We start from the raw sequence: 15815 nt of genomic DNA on the forward strand, positions 1-15815 counted from the left end.
GTTTTGCATGTTGATTTTTTTTTTTTGCAGCTTGATAATTTAAAAAAAATGCTTAGTTCTAATATACATCATTTCATAATTTTTTTAATAGGACAGGATGTAATAATGCACCTTGTATTGCTACTTCCATTATTTTTATGCATTAAGGACATGAAATATCATTGCATAGTGGTCAGCTTTGAAAAAGCCACATTTCATTATGACCTTTCACCATATTCATTATTCTGTACTAACCATACTATGATTTTTCAGTGTGTTTGTTGCAGCTATTTGTTATCCCTTTGTTGGATATTTTGCTGAACTGTTTCCATATTGACTTGTTCACCAGTCAAAGCACAAAGCCTATTTTGATGGCTTTTCTTTGACTCTGTTTGAACCTCTGTGCAAATTTTGGAATGATTTCAGCCTTATGGCGGATACCGAAGTGATTCTCGAAATACGGGACGTCAAAGAAGTCGAGATAATAGAGGAAACGATCGTAGTAAAGCAGGTATTATATTTGGTATGCGGCATGCTGATGCAACTGCTGTCTGAAGCCGCAAAACCCTTATTTCATTTCGTTGTGGCGTCTTGAAATGACGTACAATCTTCTCATCAAAACCTGTCATAAGGCTGTTTGGAACGTGGTTCAGTGTGAAAAAATGGCATGTACAGCCAGAATTTATAAATTAGCTGAAACAATTTTGAAAACTGAATCTATTGCAGAGACCCGGCAAATAGGAGGGAAAATGTCATATTTTCTCCACTGCTTTTGACACAGAAATTCCCATGTTCATAGAACTAATATAAGGGGAGAAACAATTCCAACTAAATTTAGTGCATTACAAATCTTTTAAGATAAAATCCGTGATATTAATAATTTTGGCTTTAAAGTGTATTTTTACTTGTCTACAGTTTTTTCTATTTTTGGTCTTTCATTTGTAACTAACCTAAATTTTTCTCTGTTTTTCTTCATTGTAGCTTCAAGCAAAGGAAAATTTACTCCTCCAGTAAGTAAAATTATAATAACATTTTCAGATTATTTTCTATTGTTATTTTTTATGCACTATGAGATGCACTCTTTGAGTAGAACATAATTAATATGGATATTAGTGAGTGGTAAAGCGCTCGCTGGTTGCATGGTTGGTCAGAAATTGATCCCCATTGGTGGACCCATTGGGCTATTTCTCATTTCAGCCAGTGCATGGATGGTGCATGTAAAAGATCCCTTTCTACTAATGAAACAAATATGGCAGGTTTATTTTCTAAGACTGTATGTCAAAAATACCAAATGTTTAACATACAATAGCCGATGATTGTGTGTTCTAGTGGTGTCATTAAACAAAACAAAATTGAACTATTTGAATATTACTACAGGGGTTGGACAGACTTTTAAATCCTTGAATTTTAGTATAATTTGAATGTTACAAATGATAGACTGGTTGTGAAAGGTATAGTACATAAATATATCTACTGCTAGATAAGAATAATGTATTTATTTTCAACGATGAATTTATAACATTTTGTGGCAAAACCTCTAAATGAATTGTTTGTTTATTTTGGAAAAATGTTATGAATATATTTGTTTATATTAATTTAGTTTTCTCCCATACATCTTCATTGAATTCATATATCAAAAGAAAATATTTCTATTGATTTCTAAGGCAGATAATTATCTTAACATGCCTGTCTTGTGAGTGTGATCGTAACTTTTGATCGAACAGTTGTATTGAATTTTTTTTTTTTAATATATATGTATTTTATAGATAGCAGACCATAATAAGGCAACCACTTATTGTCATGTTTGTGAAGTGGAAACGTACACAAGGAAAGTAAGTAAACTAAACAGGTTTCTAGGAAATTTCAATTTTTTAATTAAATTAAATAGTGCTATATTTGGTAAAAATGTAGTATTTTTGTGAATTGCCCAGATTGTTCCTGAATGTGGTTCAAACTTTGTTAGATGTACAAAGACATTCAGGCAAGTTTATTACCAAATAATATAAACAAAAAATACTGAATATTTGCCAATTACTGTTCCAAAATTAAATGGTTTAAATAGTGCATTTCAAAAAGCACAATTTCATCTGAGAATGTACTATCACAAAAAAGATGATTGTAATAATTGAGGAATGTATTTATTTACAAAACCTGTTAAAACAGCAAAAGCTTATCAACCAGACTACGTAATTGGATGTCTCTTGGATTCTGATGTGTATTATATTGCAACAATAGTATTATACGTGACTAAAGTCTGGAAGATTTGTTTTACTTGTCTGTTTTAAAAATCACTAATTACATAATAATGCCATAGCGTTTATTTCATTTCTGATATTATTTTCATGAAACTTGATATAAAGAAATGTGATCATACAATCACAGGGGGATTTGCAGTGTTTCCAATGCTTGTTTAATTATGAATGCATTTGTATTTAGATGTTCGATTCTCATCTGGAGGAAACAAAACATAAGGATAAATTGGCAATTATAGAAGCTGATCCTGAAAATGAAAACAACAAAGCGATATTGGAGAAGATGGCCAAGATCGAGGAACTGAAAGCTGCTTTGTAAGTGTCAGCATAGTTTGAGGCAACTGTAATCTGAATAAAACACTCATGCATTGTTCATTTCTCTTCAAATATAATTTTGCAAATAGGTTCAAATCTGCTATTTTTGTGAGTTTTTTTATTCCTCATTTGAATGTTTGATTACATGTAAACATCATCAGGTTTTCTTTTAATATAGGCCTACTAATTTATGTGTATGTTTCAGAACTGAGGAGTGCAAAATTTGTGATATTAGCCATTCTGGCCAGGGTCGAGATCATGAACGAACAGACAGACATAATGTAAGTATCTTTACTTGTTATTTAACAAAGGAGTGGGATACACCATGACTGTTAATACCAAAGGCAGTGGTATATGCTATCCTTTCTGTGGGATAGTACATATAAAATATCCCTTGCTACCAATGAAAAAATGTAGTAGGTTTCCCCTTTATGATTGTGTCGGAATGACCATGTCAAAATGACCATATGTTTGACATCCAGTAGCCGATGATTAATAAATCAATGTGCTCTAGTAGTGTTGTTAAACAAATCAAACTGATTTTGTTTTAGGTTTATGTAGTAATCATACAAAAACATTAACTTTGTAAAATTAACGTTACTGTTTATTTGTTCTAATTAATTATCACTACTGCAAATGCATGTATATATACAAATCAGATGAACATTTTATTTTCAGTTCTGCAAGGAACAAGTTGAAAAAGGTTGTGGCTGGTGTGAACTTGCTAAGTTTGATGATGCAAGTCATGTTCTGCAACATCGAAATTCTAGAGAACACATTGAGGTAGGTTTTCTTATATATATTTTGACATGAAAGACCAGTGCTAGTTAGTTGATTCTTTTGTGTTCATTGCACCACGACTGGTATATCAAAAGCTGTGGTATGTACTACCCTGTCTGGGATGGTACATATAAAAGATCCCTTGCTGCTAATCGAAGAGTAGCCCATGAAGTGGCGACAGCGGGTTTCTCCTCTATCTTTATGGTCCTTAACCATATAACCGTAAATAAAATGTTAAATGAAAAAAAATTCTTTCTTTCTTTTGTGTTCATTGTGCACAGAATTTTAATTTTATTTACTTTTTAAATTATAAAAAAGAGCCCTAACATATTTTTATTTTCACCATGTAAAAATTATGCAAATGTGTGATCATTACATAATATTCTCAACATTCTTTACCAGACAGTTGTATTTTATTTGCAGAATATGATCAAGAAAGGACGCAAGATAAGTGGAACTCGTATTGAAAAACGCATTAATGAAGAAGGAAAAGAGGTTAAGGTCATCATTGATGATGTAAGTCTGTATTCAGTTATATTTTGTTTTGCTAAAAATAACCCGACTTTTCAGGCATTTCAGATAAAAATAATTCCTTCCTTTTTTTTTTTTTTATTATAAGACAGCATATTTATCTCGTAGAGATGCTGTTTGTCAATATTATTATATTTTTGTTTAGTTTTGTAGCAGAAATAAAATCAGTAATTTGTCATATCTTTCTTTTCACACTAAATGAATATTTACCAAACTATAGGTTATGTGACCAAAGTTAACATGCGCAGGGCTTCTAGATTATCATAGCCCTACTCCCATGGCTAGTGATATTCAGTTTTGGGCTAGTAAATAATTACTATAACTAGCCTGATGGCTAGTGGGGGGAAAAAACCCTTGTCAAATGCAGCATTTACATATTTTGTAAATATGAATATCCTGACCCCTCTTTCCACCCCAATCTAAAGTTTTTTAAGCTCGGTCTCCCTCTTTAGGTGACGTATCTGATTATTACTATTAGTAAAATTGTATTTATTTAAAGTAGGGCTAGTGAATATTTAATCATGGCTAGTACATTTTTAAAATCACTGATCCCATGGCTAGTGGATTTTTATAAAATTCTAGAAGCCCTGACATCTGTTATTTAATTATTTTAATTTCTGGAACAGTTAAATAATAATAATTGTACTTGTTTTCAGTCTGTGGTGGAGGTTGACAGCTCTGTGACCTATTGCTTTGCGTGTGATGAAGAGTTGGCTACTTTGGAGGCAAGTTAAGATTAACCACTTAAATTGATAACTAAGTGGCATTGAATTCACCAACTTTTTATTTGCGTAATAAAATGTGGGTTATGCGGTCAAAGAAAAAAATGTATTGTTGTATACTGAGTGTTTGTATAAAGGAAATAATTAAATAACTGCTGAAAAAGGGGGGTGATTTAGCTCATTTTCAAACTTTTTTTTAACAAGATGATAGGTATATCCAATATTTAGACAGCTGGACAGATATGTTGTCGGTTTTTAGGAATTATTTTATCCGTTGTTACTTTACCTTTCCTTTGTCTTGGACAAGCTGCATGATTCAGTTTGAAATAACTTTTATACGGCTCGGTTTTGAAAAGTGTTTAAACTCATTTTTCTATTATCATTCAGTTTTTAATATTTTTGTTATTCAGTTCTTTCTTCTAGTGTTAGTCAAGTTATTTATTCTAGCATATATCTATGGTAATTCTAGCAAGGACATGAACATCTAGTGTTTTTCCCTAGCTTGTTTTAGCATGGTGCAGCACCATGCCTCAGTAGTCTAGCACCATCTTGCCTTAATCAGTGCCATGCTGCCCAGAGATTAAAGAAGCCTTTTTCAATAATTAATTCTAAAATTGCCTTTATAAAACACCCCAAAAGGTATTATTAATTAATAAAATATGCCTTTTATATCTTTTGTCATTCATTTATTAAAGCAAGCACATAAATTACATTAATGTTTATTTCAAGTAATTTTTGTGTAATTTTAATGAAAAACAAGTGCCCTGAAAATGGTCAGAATGCCCCAAAAGTGTTTAGTCTACCATGCCTTGCCTAATTTCTAGGGAAATCACTAACATCTTATGTTTGTTTTTGCAATTAATAGTTGATGAATGAGCATCTTGAGACTGACCAACACAAGGAAAAGTTCAATGAACTGAAGGAAAAAGCTGAGGATGAGAATGTTCAAGATGAGAGCATCCAAGATATTCTGAAACGCATTGAAAAACAGAAAGAGCTGAAAGTGCAACAGTAAGTTTTTAAACATACCATGAAATAATTTCATAATTATATATCAAATGTATACATGTCATCAGGAATGAGAAAAGACTGCTCAATTCTACATATTGTTCTGCACATTGTCAGACTTGTAAATTGCCAAAATTCTTTGAGCAATTGTTTTAGTAGTTTAGAGGGTTACAGTTAATCATACATGAATTTTGGTATAAATTGCCAGTGGCAGTGATAAAACGCTTGCTTGATGCGCAGTCGGTTTGTGATCGATCCCCGTCAGTGGGCCCATTGGGCTATTTCTCATTCCAGCCAGTGCACCACGACTGGTATATCAACGGCCATGGTATGTGTCATCCTGTCTGGGATGGTACATATAAAAGATCCTGTGCTGCTAATCGAAAAAAGTAGCCTACGAAGTGGTGACAGTGGGTTTCCTCTCTCAGTATCTGTGTAGTCCAATGCTATGTAACCATAAATAAAATGTGTTGAGTGCATTGTTAAATAAAAGTTTCTTCCTTTCTTTTCACATAACCAGGCTATGAGTAAGTCCAATCAAAGGCAGTAATAACATTCAGAAAGGAGTAAGTAATGTCCGACTTAAACTGTTTAATGCTATTTTTTACTACCCAGTTTTAAATCTTTTTATTTATCTATGAAATTTGTCAAGACACACAATTTTATCTTGGGATCGACATTCACAATGATGGACCTCGTACTAAATGATAAATGTGTTTCCAAATTAGTTAATATGATCCACATAAATATGTGAAGCTGGATTGGAAAAATTGTGGAGAATGGTGGTGTTTTTTGCCTAAAAAAAATTTAAAAATTATTTCCAGGAGTGAGTTCTGCACAGTATGTGACATTCCTTATTCTGGTACAGAAGATGACCATGTTCGTGAAACACTTCACAAGGTATATATGTTGGGGTTTTTTTAATTTTTAATTTTGATGTTTTTAATGTCAGCACATTTTACCCTGAATTTTTTCTCAATTATAAAACATTTTTGAGGAGCTTACAAACTATATGTAGATTCATACCAATGTTTTAAAACAAACCATGGTGCTAATGGAAATATTTCTAACAAAATTCAACATTATTGAAGTACACTTTTAGGAGACATGGTGGATCACCAAAGAAGAGTTTGATTTGTGCGCTTGTGAATCTGTTGGTTATTGTCACTGGTTACTGCTTATGGAATGGGTGGGACGTAGCCCAGTTTTGGGCTGATGGCATGATGTACAGTCTGTCTAGTATCGATCCCCATCTGTGGATGCACTGGGCTAGTGTTCTACAACTAGTGTAACAAAAGCCATGGCATGTACAATCCTGACTCTGGGATGGTGCATATAAAAAATCCATTTCTTCTAATTGAAAAGAATGGTGGTAGTGTTTCCTCTCTTAATTATCTTTGTGCTGCTCAATCATATGTCCGATGCCATATAATCGTAATTATGTAAGTAAGTGAGTTGTGTGCATCATTAAAGAAACCTACCTTTCTTTCTTCGGTCGCTATTTGACTAAAAGTGGAGAATATTTTTTTAATTAACCGTTGAATCTGTTCAAATACAGTTTGTAACAATTCCGCTTAAGTTGACCTTTGTATTTTTTAGTACCGAGGACAGCAGTCTGCTCGTGGTTGCACTTGGTGTGACATTGCTGAATTCAATACATACACCGAGGTCCTCCGCCATCGTGCAACTGACGGGCACAAGGAGGTAAGCTGGGTAATGATCTTTTTTTATTTTTCTAATAGAGTAACCAAAGCCCATAATTCTGATTCAATCTGCATATAACGCAAAATTTGATTGCGATACTAAAACTACCATTAACGTGTCCAATTTTTTTTTTGAATTTTCCGAGAGTTTACGTATCCATATGCTACATATCGCTTTTTAGTTGCTTTTCAAAGTAAACCATTGAACCTTTTCTGAAGTAAATACGCATATTCCCCTAAAAAAATGGACATAAATACTGTTAAAAAATGTTGGTGTGACATCACGTGTGTGACGCTGACAGGAATGATTAAAGCTGTGTTCTTTCCGAAAAATTATGAATTAAAAGAAAATTATTTTTAAAAATGGATTTATTGAATTAGAATGGGGAAAACTATGTTGTATTTGACCATTTGCTTACATTAATGCTGGTTTAACAGTCGCAAATATCATTTTATACCGTCTCCGCTTTGCGTCGCTGGTAAAACTATTTGTAACGGTAACACCAGCATTAATGTCCGCAAATGGTCTAATGCAACATAGTTATTATCAAATTAAAAAAAAATATTATAATTATTATTATTTTTATTGTTTTTAAATAAGTATTTGATATATTTCTATATGAGGGGCGGTACGTAGCCCAGTGGTAAAGCGCTCACTTGATGTGCAGTCGGTTCTGGCATCCAGTAGCTGACGATTAATAAATCAATGTGCTCTAGTGGTGTCGTTAACAAAACAAACTGTTTTTATATAACATCTCCAGCTGCATATCAGTTTGATTTATTATTTTTAATGGTGTGTGATTGTATTTTTCTTCTTGATGCCAATGAGTGCATGTTTTTTCAAATACTAGAATTGCAGCATTTACTGCATAATTGTGATTACGTTGTCTGTAGTTTAAAAAAACACTATCTTTTTATACATGTATATTATGCAGTCAGTTAAGTGATAATGTATTTAGTTTTATCCTGCAACCACTGTTTCTACTGGCCGATTATGACCTATTATAAGCAGTCATACACGTATACTAGCAGATTATGACTTTTGACATCACAAACGTCATATGCATAGATACATTACAAAATTGTTCATTTTACAATGTAGGTAAAATATCAGAAATGATTGTTTTTCCCTTTAATGTTTGATGGACTGCAGGATGAAAATAATAACTAGTTACTGATCTAGGATATCAGCTTCATCCTGTTCAGGGCAAATTTCTCATTCTTACCTTCATAGGATAAAGCCGATATCCTACGTCATTAACTAGTTATTCTCTGTCTATCCAGAGACGCCTTTCTGTACATAATAATATGAAAATATTTATGACTTATTTGTAACATATCTGCCCCTTCTTGGTTGAGGCTGATTGATATGTAAATTGGTTCTGCGAATTAAAAAAAACAACCTTTGTGATTTTTGTTTTTATTTTTCAGTCTGTAACCGATATTAACAGTCATCATGAACTTGTAGAGAGTTGTGCCCATTGTGTGCTAATCGTCTGTAATACCACACACTGTTTATCTACACCTCCTTAGCTTCCATGCAGATTAAACAGAACTTTGACACTGTACTCTTCATGTCCAATGTTGTTAAAAGTTTATAATTGGGGTTTTCTGAATTTTAAATGTTAATACTCTCATGAGCAAAAAGGTTGCAGTGGTTGCTTTTTGGTCAGAACAGACTGAAGTTAGGAATTAATTTTGATGTTTTTGTTCATGTTGTTAAAACCAATTGATTTTGAGGTATTTCCTTAACCTTCTGACTATGATGTCATGCAAGCCTACACACAAAACCGCATGCAGTGCATTCACCAATTCATATTTCCCATCTTTTTGCACGTGTCTCACTGGAGATAATCAGACAGCTTGAAATAGCTTTGATTGAGACTACAATGGCCATTTTACTTTGTTTTTCTGTGACAAATACCTGGACATTTAGAGTTCCAAAAGTTGTTTGCAGTGAATATTTTCACTTGACAATAATGGTGGTATGTTGTGGTAATTTTGAGGAATTGATAGCCAATGGTGACAGCTAATTTGATAATAAAGTTTACTGTTTTTACCAGCAACTAAAATCACGAAATGGTGGAATGTTTAAAGAGAAATTGTGGTAAGTAAAACTGATTGGGAATAATTGCCATAAATACTGGACATTTGGCCACAATTGCGCATACGGAAAAGAGACTTTAAAAAGTGCTTTAACAAATAATACCCTTTCACATGTGAACATTATTTTATGTATTTAAAATAAAAATTGTAAACTTGTACATCCTCGATATGGTTTTTGTCCAAAATTGATAGTCGTCAGAAGGTTAAGCAACCCCCAAAAACATGTCGCAACTCGTTAAAATGTTAATGGAATTTGTTTTAAGTTGGTCACCAATTTTTTTTCTCGGAATGTATTTACAGTCATCGTACACACTTTTGTTGATTTTATTATCATCACTTTATCCATTTGTGAATTATTATATTGGAAGTGATTTTTGTTAGTCACGGCAGTTAGAATAATCGATTTATTAATTTTGTGAGGTTCTAACCTTGAAGAAAGAAAAAAAATATGTAGAATGTTACCACGGCCCTCGCAAATACATTTTGTCCATGTGTTGGAAATGCATTATCAAAACTCTGATAGATTTATTTTTCTTGCACGCTTATTTTCAAAAGCCAAACATTGTAACTAAAAGTGATATTTCACTGTAAACATTGTGTCTCAAACTCATTTAAATATAGCCCACCACCACCTCCCAAAAGAATTAACCAGTTCACCAGAAATTTAAACATTTCAATTCCTTAGCATATTTGGGGTTTTTTTTATAAAAAATAAGTGAATTCCAGTGAAAAGTAATTGCATAATGGCTATGTAAAAGTCATCTAACCAGTTCACCAGAAATTTAAACATTTCAATTCCTAAGCGTATTTGTTTTTGTCATAAAAATAAATAAGTGAACTCCAGTGAAAAGTAGTCTCATAATGGCTATGTAAAAATCATCTAGCCAGTCAGACATTTATATAGCTTTGTGTAAAAGCTGATTAATTCAGTCATTTTAGTTCCAAAAACAAAACAAATTTGTTTTCACCACTTCCATGTCAGTATTAACATTACTGAAAATAGATTACTTGTATTGAGATAAATTACCTGATATTGTCATTAAAAATTTTTATTTGAAATATTTTTATTCCAGAATAATGCACAAACTCTGTGTTGGATTTTAACTAGGCATAGACTTAAAATAATTGTCAATTTTTTTATATTTTTTTGTTATACTGCAGAAAGAGAAGGAGAACAATGTGAAATCTGGCCGAGAAAGAACTCTGAAAGTGACTGAAGATAAGGTAGGTATCTGCAAGAAGATTCCTACATTGACAATAGAAGTTAAAAGTTTACCAAAATACTTGAATTTAACAAGTCTTCATAACCTGACTACTGGATTAAATCTGGACAAAAACTATGTTGAGAGGATACAAATTTATAACTTTTACTCACATTTTCACTTATAAATGCGCCTAAAATAAAAAATTTATTTTAATCCGCAAGTATTATTTTTGTGGGTTTTTCTAATTTTATATTTTAGATCAGTTATTGATGATTAAAATTAGGGACATTGGTGGCCAGATGTCCAATATTTATATCCATTATTCCCAATCATTGTGGTTTTTTTTACCAGATTTATTTTGGGAAACGAACTACGATTCGTATCCCAGTATTTCGGGATTTTTGTTGTTTGTAACACGGTCAAATTTAGTACCAAATTGGCTGTAACTATCCGGGATCGATTCCTGAAAATTACTGTGACTCTCTGCCATTGCTGTCCAACAAAAATACTTGCCTGAATCAACTTTTTCAACTCTAAATTCCCATGTATTTTCTATTGAAAAACAAATAACTAAAGCTGCCATACTTCAGTCTATTTCCTGTTGTACTATTATTATTTCCGTTGAGTGCCGTTTGCAAAACAGTGGGAAATATGAATTGGATAATGACCCCATTAGAGATGGTACTAAACAAAATAACTTCTAGCTGGGTTGAGGCGGGACGTAGCCCAGTGGTACAGCGCTCGCTTGATGCATGGTCTCTGTGGGATCGATCCCCGTCGGTGGGCCCATTGGGCTATTTCTTGTTCCAGCCAGTGCACCACGACTGGTATGTACTACCCTGTGTGGGATGGTGCATATAAAAGATCCCTTGCTACTAATTGAAAAGAGTAGCCCATGAAGTGGCAACAGCAGGTTTCCTCTCATTATCTGTGTGGTCCTTCACCATATGCTTGACGCTATATAACCGTAAATAAAATGTGTTGAGTGCGTCGTTAAATAAAACATTTCTTTCTCTCTGGATGGGTAAGCAAGTATGAGGTGCAATACACTTTTGATAGACCAGTCAACACCACAAGTCCTATGATTTTATTTCATCTAATACCAAACTAGGAACTAGGGTAGTCCGATGCTACCCACTATCTCTGAAATGAGCAGCTTCACCCCCAATTTTGTCTGATTCACTTTAAGGATGAGGGATGGTAGTATTTATATCTGTGGTGTATATGTCGATTGATATGCTGCAGGTAGGAGTTTTAGTGATGTATGTTACTATTGTTGCATGGGATTTGATTTGGTGGTATACACCCTAGAGCACACTGATTTATTAATCGTCTGTTGAATGTCGAGCATGGTTGAGTAAAACAGTTGCTTTCTATGATATTACATACTCTTACATTCTTTACAGGTTGAGATTCCGTTGTTCAGCAAAGGCAAGACGTATGGTATGTATTTGCACCATCTGTTTTGTAGCTGCTGATGTGTCCTATTTATTCTTTGTAAACTAATTCATCTAGACTCTGGATTAAGCAACTCCATTATGTGCTATATTGTTCCTTTAATCAGTATTGTTACATGGAAGTATCAAAATTGTGAAAATAGCCAGGGATCTTGCAGGTTGCCATAGTAAATCGTAACTCTGATTTACCTGGTAGTTATTGACAAATGCATCCAGGGAACTAAACACTTTAAATGTTTGTCCCTAGCAAACAACATTCCAATCTTTTAATGTGCACCCATTTATTTTTAAATTAAATTGTTTAGTAAAACCTTTTTATTTGCATGTGAATACTTGAAAAAACCCTACCTTTGTATATTTTATAACACCTATTTTCACTTTGAAAATTGGTAGTACAGATACTCCACAATTATTTTATTCGGACTGATTTTGTACAGAATTTTTATGTATTTCTTTCGTTGATAATTCTCAAAGATTTAAAAAAAAATATTTTTATGTATATTGCTCATTCACTATATTTTTCAAGTGAACAAAAAGTGACTAATGCAGAGACAAATAAATAATGTTACATTAACAGGTGAGGATGAGATGATGCCCATCTTGGGTTACTATTGCAAAGTATGCAAAAAATATTACCGCAAGAGATACGATACACTCAAGTTCCACTGCAGTTCCGAGAACCACTACAGAAACTGGAAGGTTTGTTTGCATTTGAGTATTTTTGTGGAACACATGTACTGAAGAAAAAACTTGACCCTACCCCCACCCACCTTTGTTTTGAATTCTGTTTAATTTACGACACTAATTCTGGAAATCGTGCATGTATTTTCAGGTTTCATCATGTAGGAATTTTTGTTTTAATGTAGACCTACCGTAATTTCAAATGATACTGAAAAATATTAAGATATTAAATTTGTTTTCAAATTCCAATACATATTTAAATTATGCCTTTTGAAACATGTTCTGTAGGTAAATGAAAAAAAAAAAAAAATTAAATTGTTTTTGTCATTCTTAAATGCATTTATTTTTGTTTTTTAAATTGTGACTTGAAAAACCTGTTTAAAATGTTTTACAGTAGGATGCTAGGTGAATAAAATATATTAAATTATGTTTTTATAATTCCCATCCTCTGATGATACTCTTTTAAAAACTTCTAAATAGTATTTTAGCTCTCTTTTTTTTTCCTCTTTTTTTTTTTATGGTCCCTTCAGAAAATTAAGGAAGAGCAGTTGGAAAGTAGTGCTCAGTTTGAGGAAATTCAGGATGCGATAGTAAAGACTACTCGAACTGAGATGGGAGAAATTGATCCAGATGCCGAGGTGAGTCATTTAAACAAATTCCGATCTGGTCTGATCTCCATCAAAGAAGCCTTCAGAAATGTCTTGCGACAGATTTTGAGTTGGAATATAATCAGGTCCCTAGTATAGTGTACCTCTTGACATGGTTATTTAAATTGTTTCGATAGGTGGACATTTTCATTACTTGTGTCTGCAGTTAAGGCCCACTTTCCATTAATTTAATTTTGCATGCAAGTTTATTGATAAAGTACATTTACATATGGCTTTTTCCATATACGCGATTTGGTGTGCAGGTATTCAGCATGCTAAACAAAAAAGTATCAATGCATGATTTTTCTCAGAATTTTTCAATGTGGTGATCTCATAACGTGGAGCATTTACTTTTAATTTAAAGTACACTCCTATACGGTAAAATTTTGTACAGGAAAACGCACGTATGAAAAAGCATGTTTCCATGTGCAAAAACGCACACAATAAAACACATGTGGAATCACCTTAATGGAAAGTGGGCCTCGAATTGAAAACCTACATCTTTTAAAGGACTTGCCTTAATCGATATATAGGGAATAAGTGGTTACTGTATTAAGATATCGGCTCTCTCGGAGTGTCACAACATTTGGCATTCAACTTGAGGATAAAGCCGATATCTTAAGACTGTAACCAATTATGGTTTTATTTATCCTGCATTCAACATAAAAAATTAATGAAATAACTTGTTTTAATTCACAACTTTACCATAGTATATCCACGTATTGAATGCCTTGTAGCCTGGTCAAACAGTTTTGGTATAAAGAAAACTGTTTCACACATTTTCTCATGCACTTGTTGAACAGCACTGAACATGTATTGTTTAATCTGTTGAGCAGCAAAGTGAACATGTATTGTTTAACCCGTTAAGCAGCGCAGTGAACATGTATTGTTTAACCTGTTGAACAGCACAGTGTACGTGTATTGTTTAACCCGTTAAGCAGCACAGTGAACGTGTATTGTTTAACCCGTTAAGCAGCGCAGTGAACATGTATTGTTTAACCTGTTGAACAGCACAGTGTACGTGTATTGTTTAACCCGTTAAGCAGCACAGTGAACGTGTATTGTTTAACCCGTTGAGCAGCACAGTGTACATGTATTGTTTAACCCGTTGAACAGCACAGTGTACGTGTATTGTTTAACCCGTTGAGCAGCACAGTGAACATGTATTGTTAAATTTTATAACAGGCTGAGGAGATGGAGACCTCGCAGGATGAGCATCAGAATGGTGGAGAAGGTGGTGATGGAGTAGTTGCCGACTTTGCCGAGGACGAGCTGCTTCAGGACACCGAGACTGGTGACCAGGAGACTGGCGACCAGGAGACTGGCGACCAGGAAACTGGCGAGCCGGAGGTAGCTGATCAGGAGGCCGGAGCGGAGGAAATGGAGGCCGAGGCCGAGAACTCGATACTGGCCGAGGAGGCTGAGGAAACCTCGCCATCGAAGGGAAAAGGAACTCGCAGAGGAAAGGCTCGACGTGGCAGGAAATAATGCATTTGGTTTCTAAATGGTGGATCAACCTTTCACAAAACATTTACATAGAAAGGGACATTTATTTTCATGTTGTATGTCAGTGTTAATATCGATTTCTTTCACAGGCCAATTTCATATAGACAAATGTGACATGGGGAGAGATGTTTTCTAGACGTTCACAAATTAAAGTTTGTTTCATAGGTTGACAAATGATTCATCGTTAGGCATATTTTAATGTTTCTTAATGAAATATTGGGCAGATTGGAAAAAAAACTGCCTTAATCGTTATTTGATCCCAATTTCTGTAAATTGTTTGCACCATGTCATGTTTTTATGTTGACAATTTGTCACTACACAATCATTTTAGCTATTGTATTGGCTTTTATCGTGTTCTTTCATTGTCATGGTTTTGTACATTCACAACTATAAGTTGAAGATCATGAATATTACCTTTCACCATGTGTTGTCTTTGTAGTTTTAATGTTTTGTAGTAAAGTATTGATTAGTGTAATCCAGAAATATTAGCAAATTCTTCATTCAACTTGAAATTGCCAATTTGAAGTAGTTGCCATGCCATATTGACTAAATGTTGCTAGTTTTTATGCTTAATTTGATGCACTAATGGACATGTTGGAAAATAAACAAATATTCCTGGCTTTATTTGGTCTTTTGTTTTGATTTCACTTTTAAGTTTGCATGGAGTGGAAATGATTTCCCAGATGTCTATTTTGGAAATGTATCTACTCCATATTCATTGTGCTGAGGGTTACATGCAGTTTGTAATGGTTTTCAAATATACCTTTATAAAGAGAAAGAGACCCATTGAAACTTAAGAAAACATTTTCAGAATTAATTTCAGGACCACACGGATTTTTAGAGGAAACCCGCTGTCGCCACTACATGGGCTACTCTTCCGATAGGCAGCAAGGATCTTTTATTTGCACTTCCCACAGGTAGGA

General features: G+C 33.6%; 1 protein-coding gene across 5 annotated transcripts in view; it reads left to right on the forward strand.

The window, feature by feature from the left end:
• The window catches only part of LOC121383383 (keratin, type I cytoskeletal 10-like), a 37565-nt gene extending 22049 nt beyond the window's left edge, over positions 1-15516 (forward strand). For 2 of the 5 annotated variants that reach the window (XM_041513381.1, XM_041513380.1), the window contains exons 4-19: positions 406-490; positions 961-989; positions 1746-1811; positions 2416-2546; positions 2752-2827; positions 3225-3329; positions 3750-3842; positions 4514-4582; positions 5445-5590; positions 6412-6487; positions 7187-7300; positions 10558-10620; positions 12008-12044; positions 12636-12757; positions 13270-13377; positions 14572-15516. In XM_041513381.1, coding sequence (XP_041369315.1) covers positions 406-490; positions 961-989; positions 1746-1811; positions 2416-2546; positions 2752-2827; positions 3225-3329; positions 3750-3842; positions 4514-4582; positions 5445-5590; positions 6412-6487; positions 7187-7300; positions 10558-10620; positions 12008-12044; positions 12636-12757; positions 13270-13377; positions 14572-14874 — 1623 coding nt within the window. In that variant the 3' untranslated portion in view covers positions 14875-15516. The remainder of the gene's footprint in view (positions 1-405; positions 491-960; positions 990-1745; positions 1812-2415; positions 2547-2751; positions 2828-3224; positions 3330-3749; positions 3843-4513; positions 4583-5444; positions 5591-6411; positions 6488-7186; positions 7301-10557; positions 10621-12007; positions 12045-12635; positions 12758-13269; positions 13378-14571) is intronic. The other 3 variants (XM_041513382.1, XM_041513383.1, XM_041513386.1) reach the window with 3 other exon arrangements.
• Positions 15517-15815: the final 299 nt, after the last annotated feature.

This window comes from Gigantopelta aegis, chromosome 10, assembly GCF_016097555.1.
Source record: "Gigantopelta aegis isolate Gae_Host chromosome 10, Gae_host_genome, whole genome shotgun sequence".
NCBI classification, from domain to species: domain Eukaryota; kingdom Metazoa; phylum Mollusca; class Gastropoda; order Neomphalida; family Peltospiridae; genus Gigantopelta; species Gigantopelta aegis.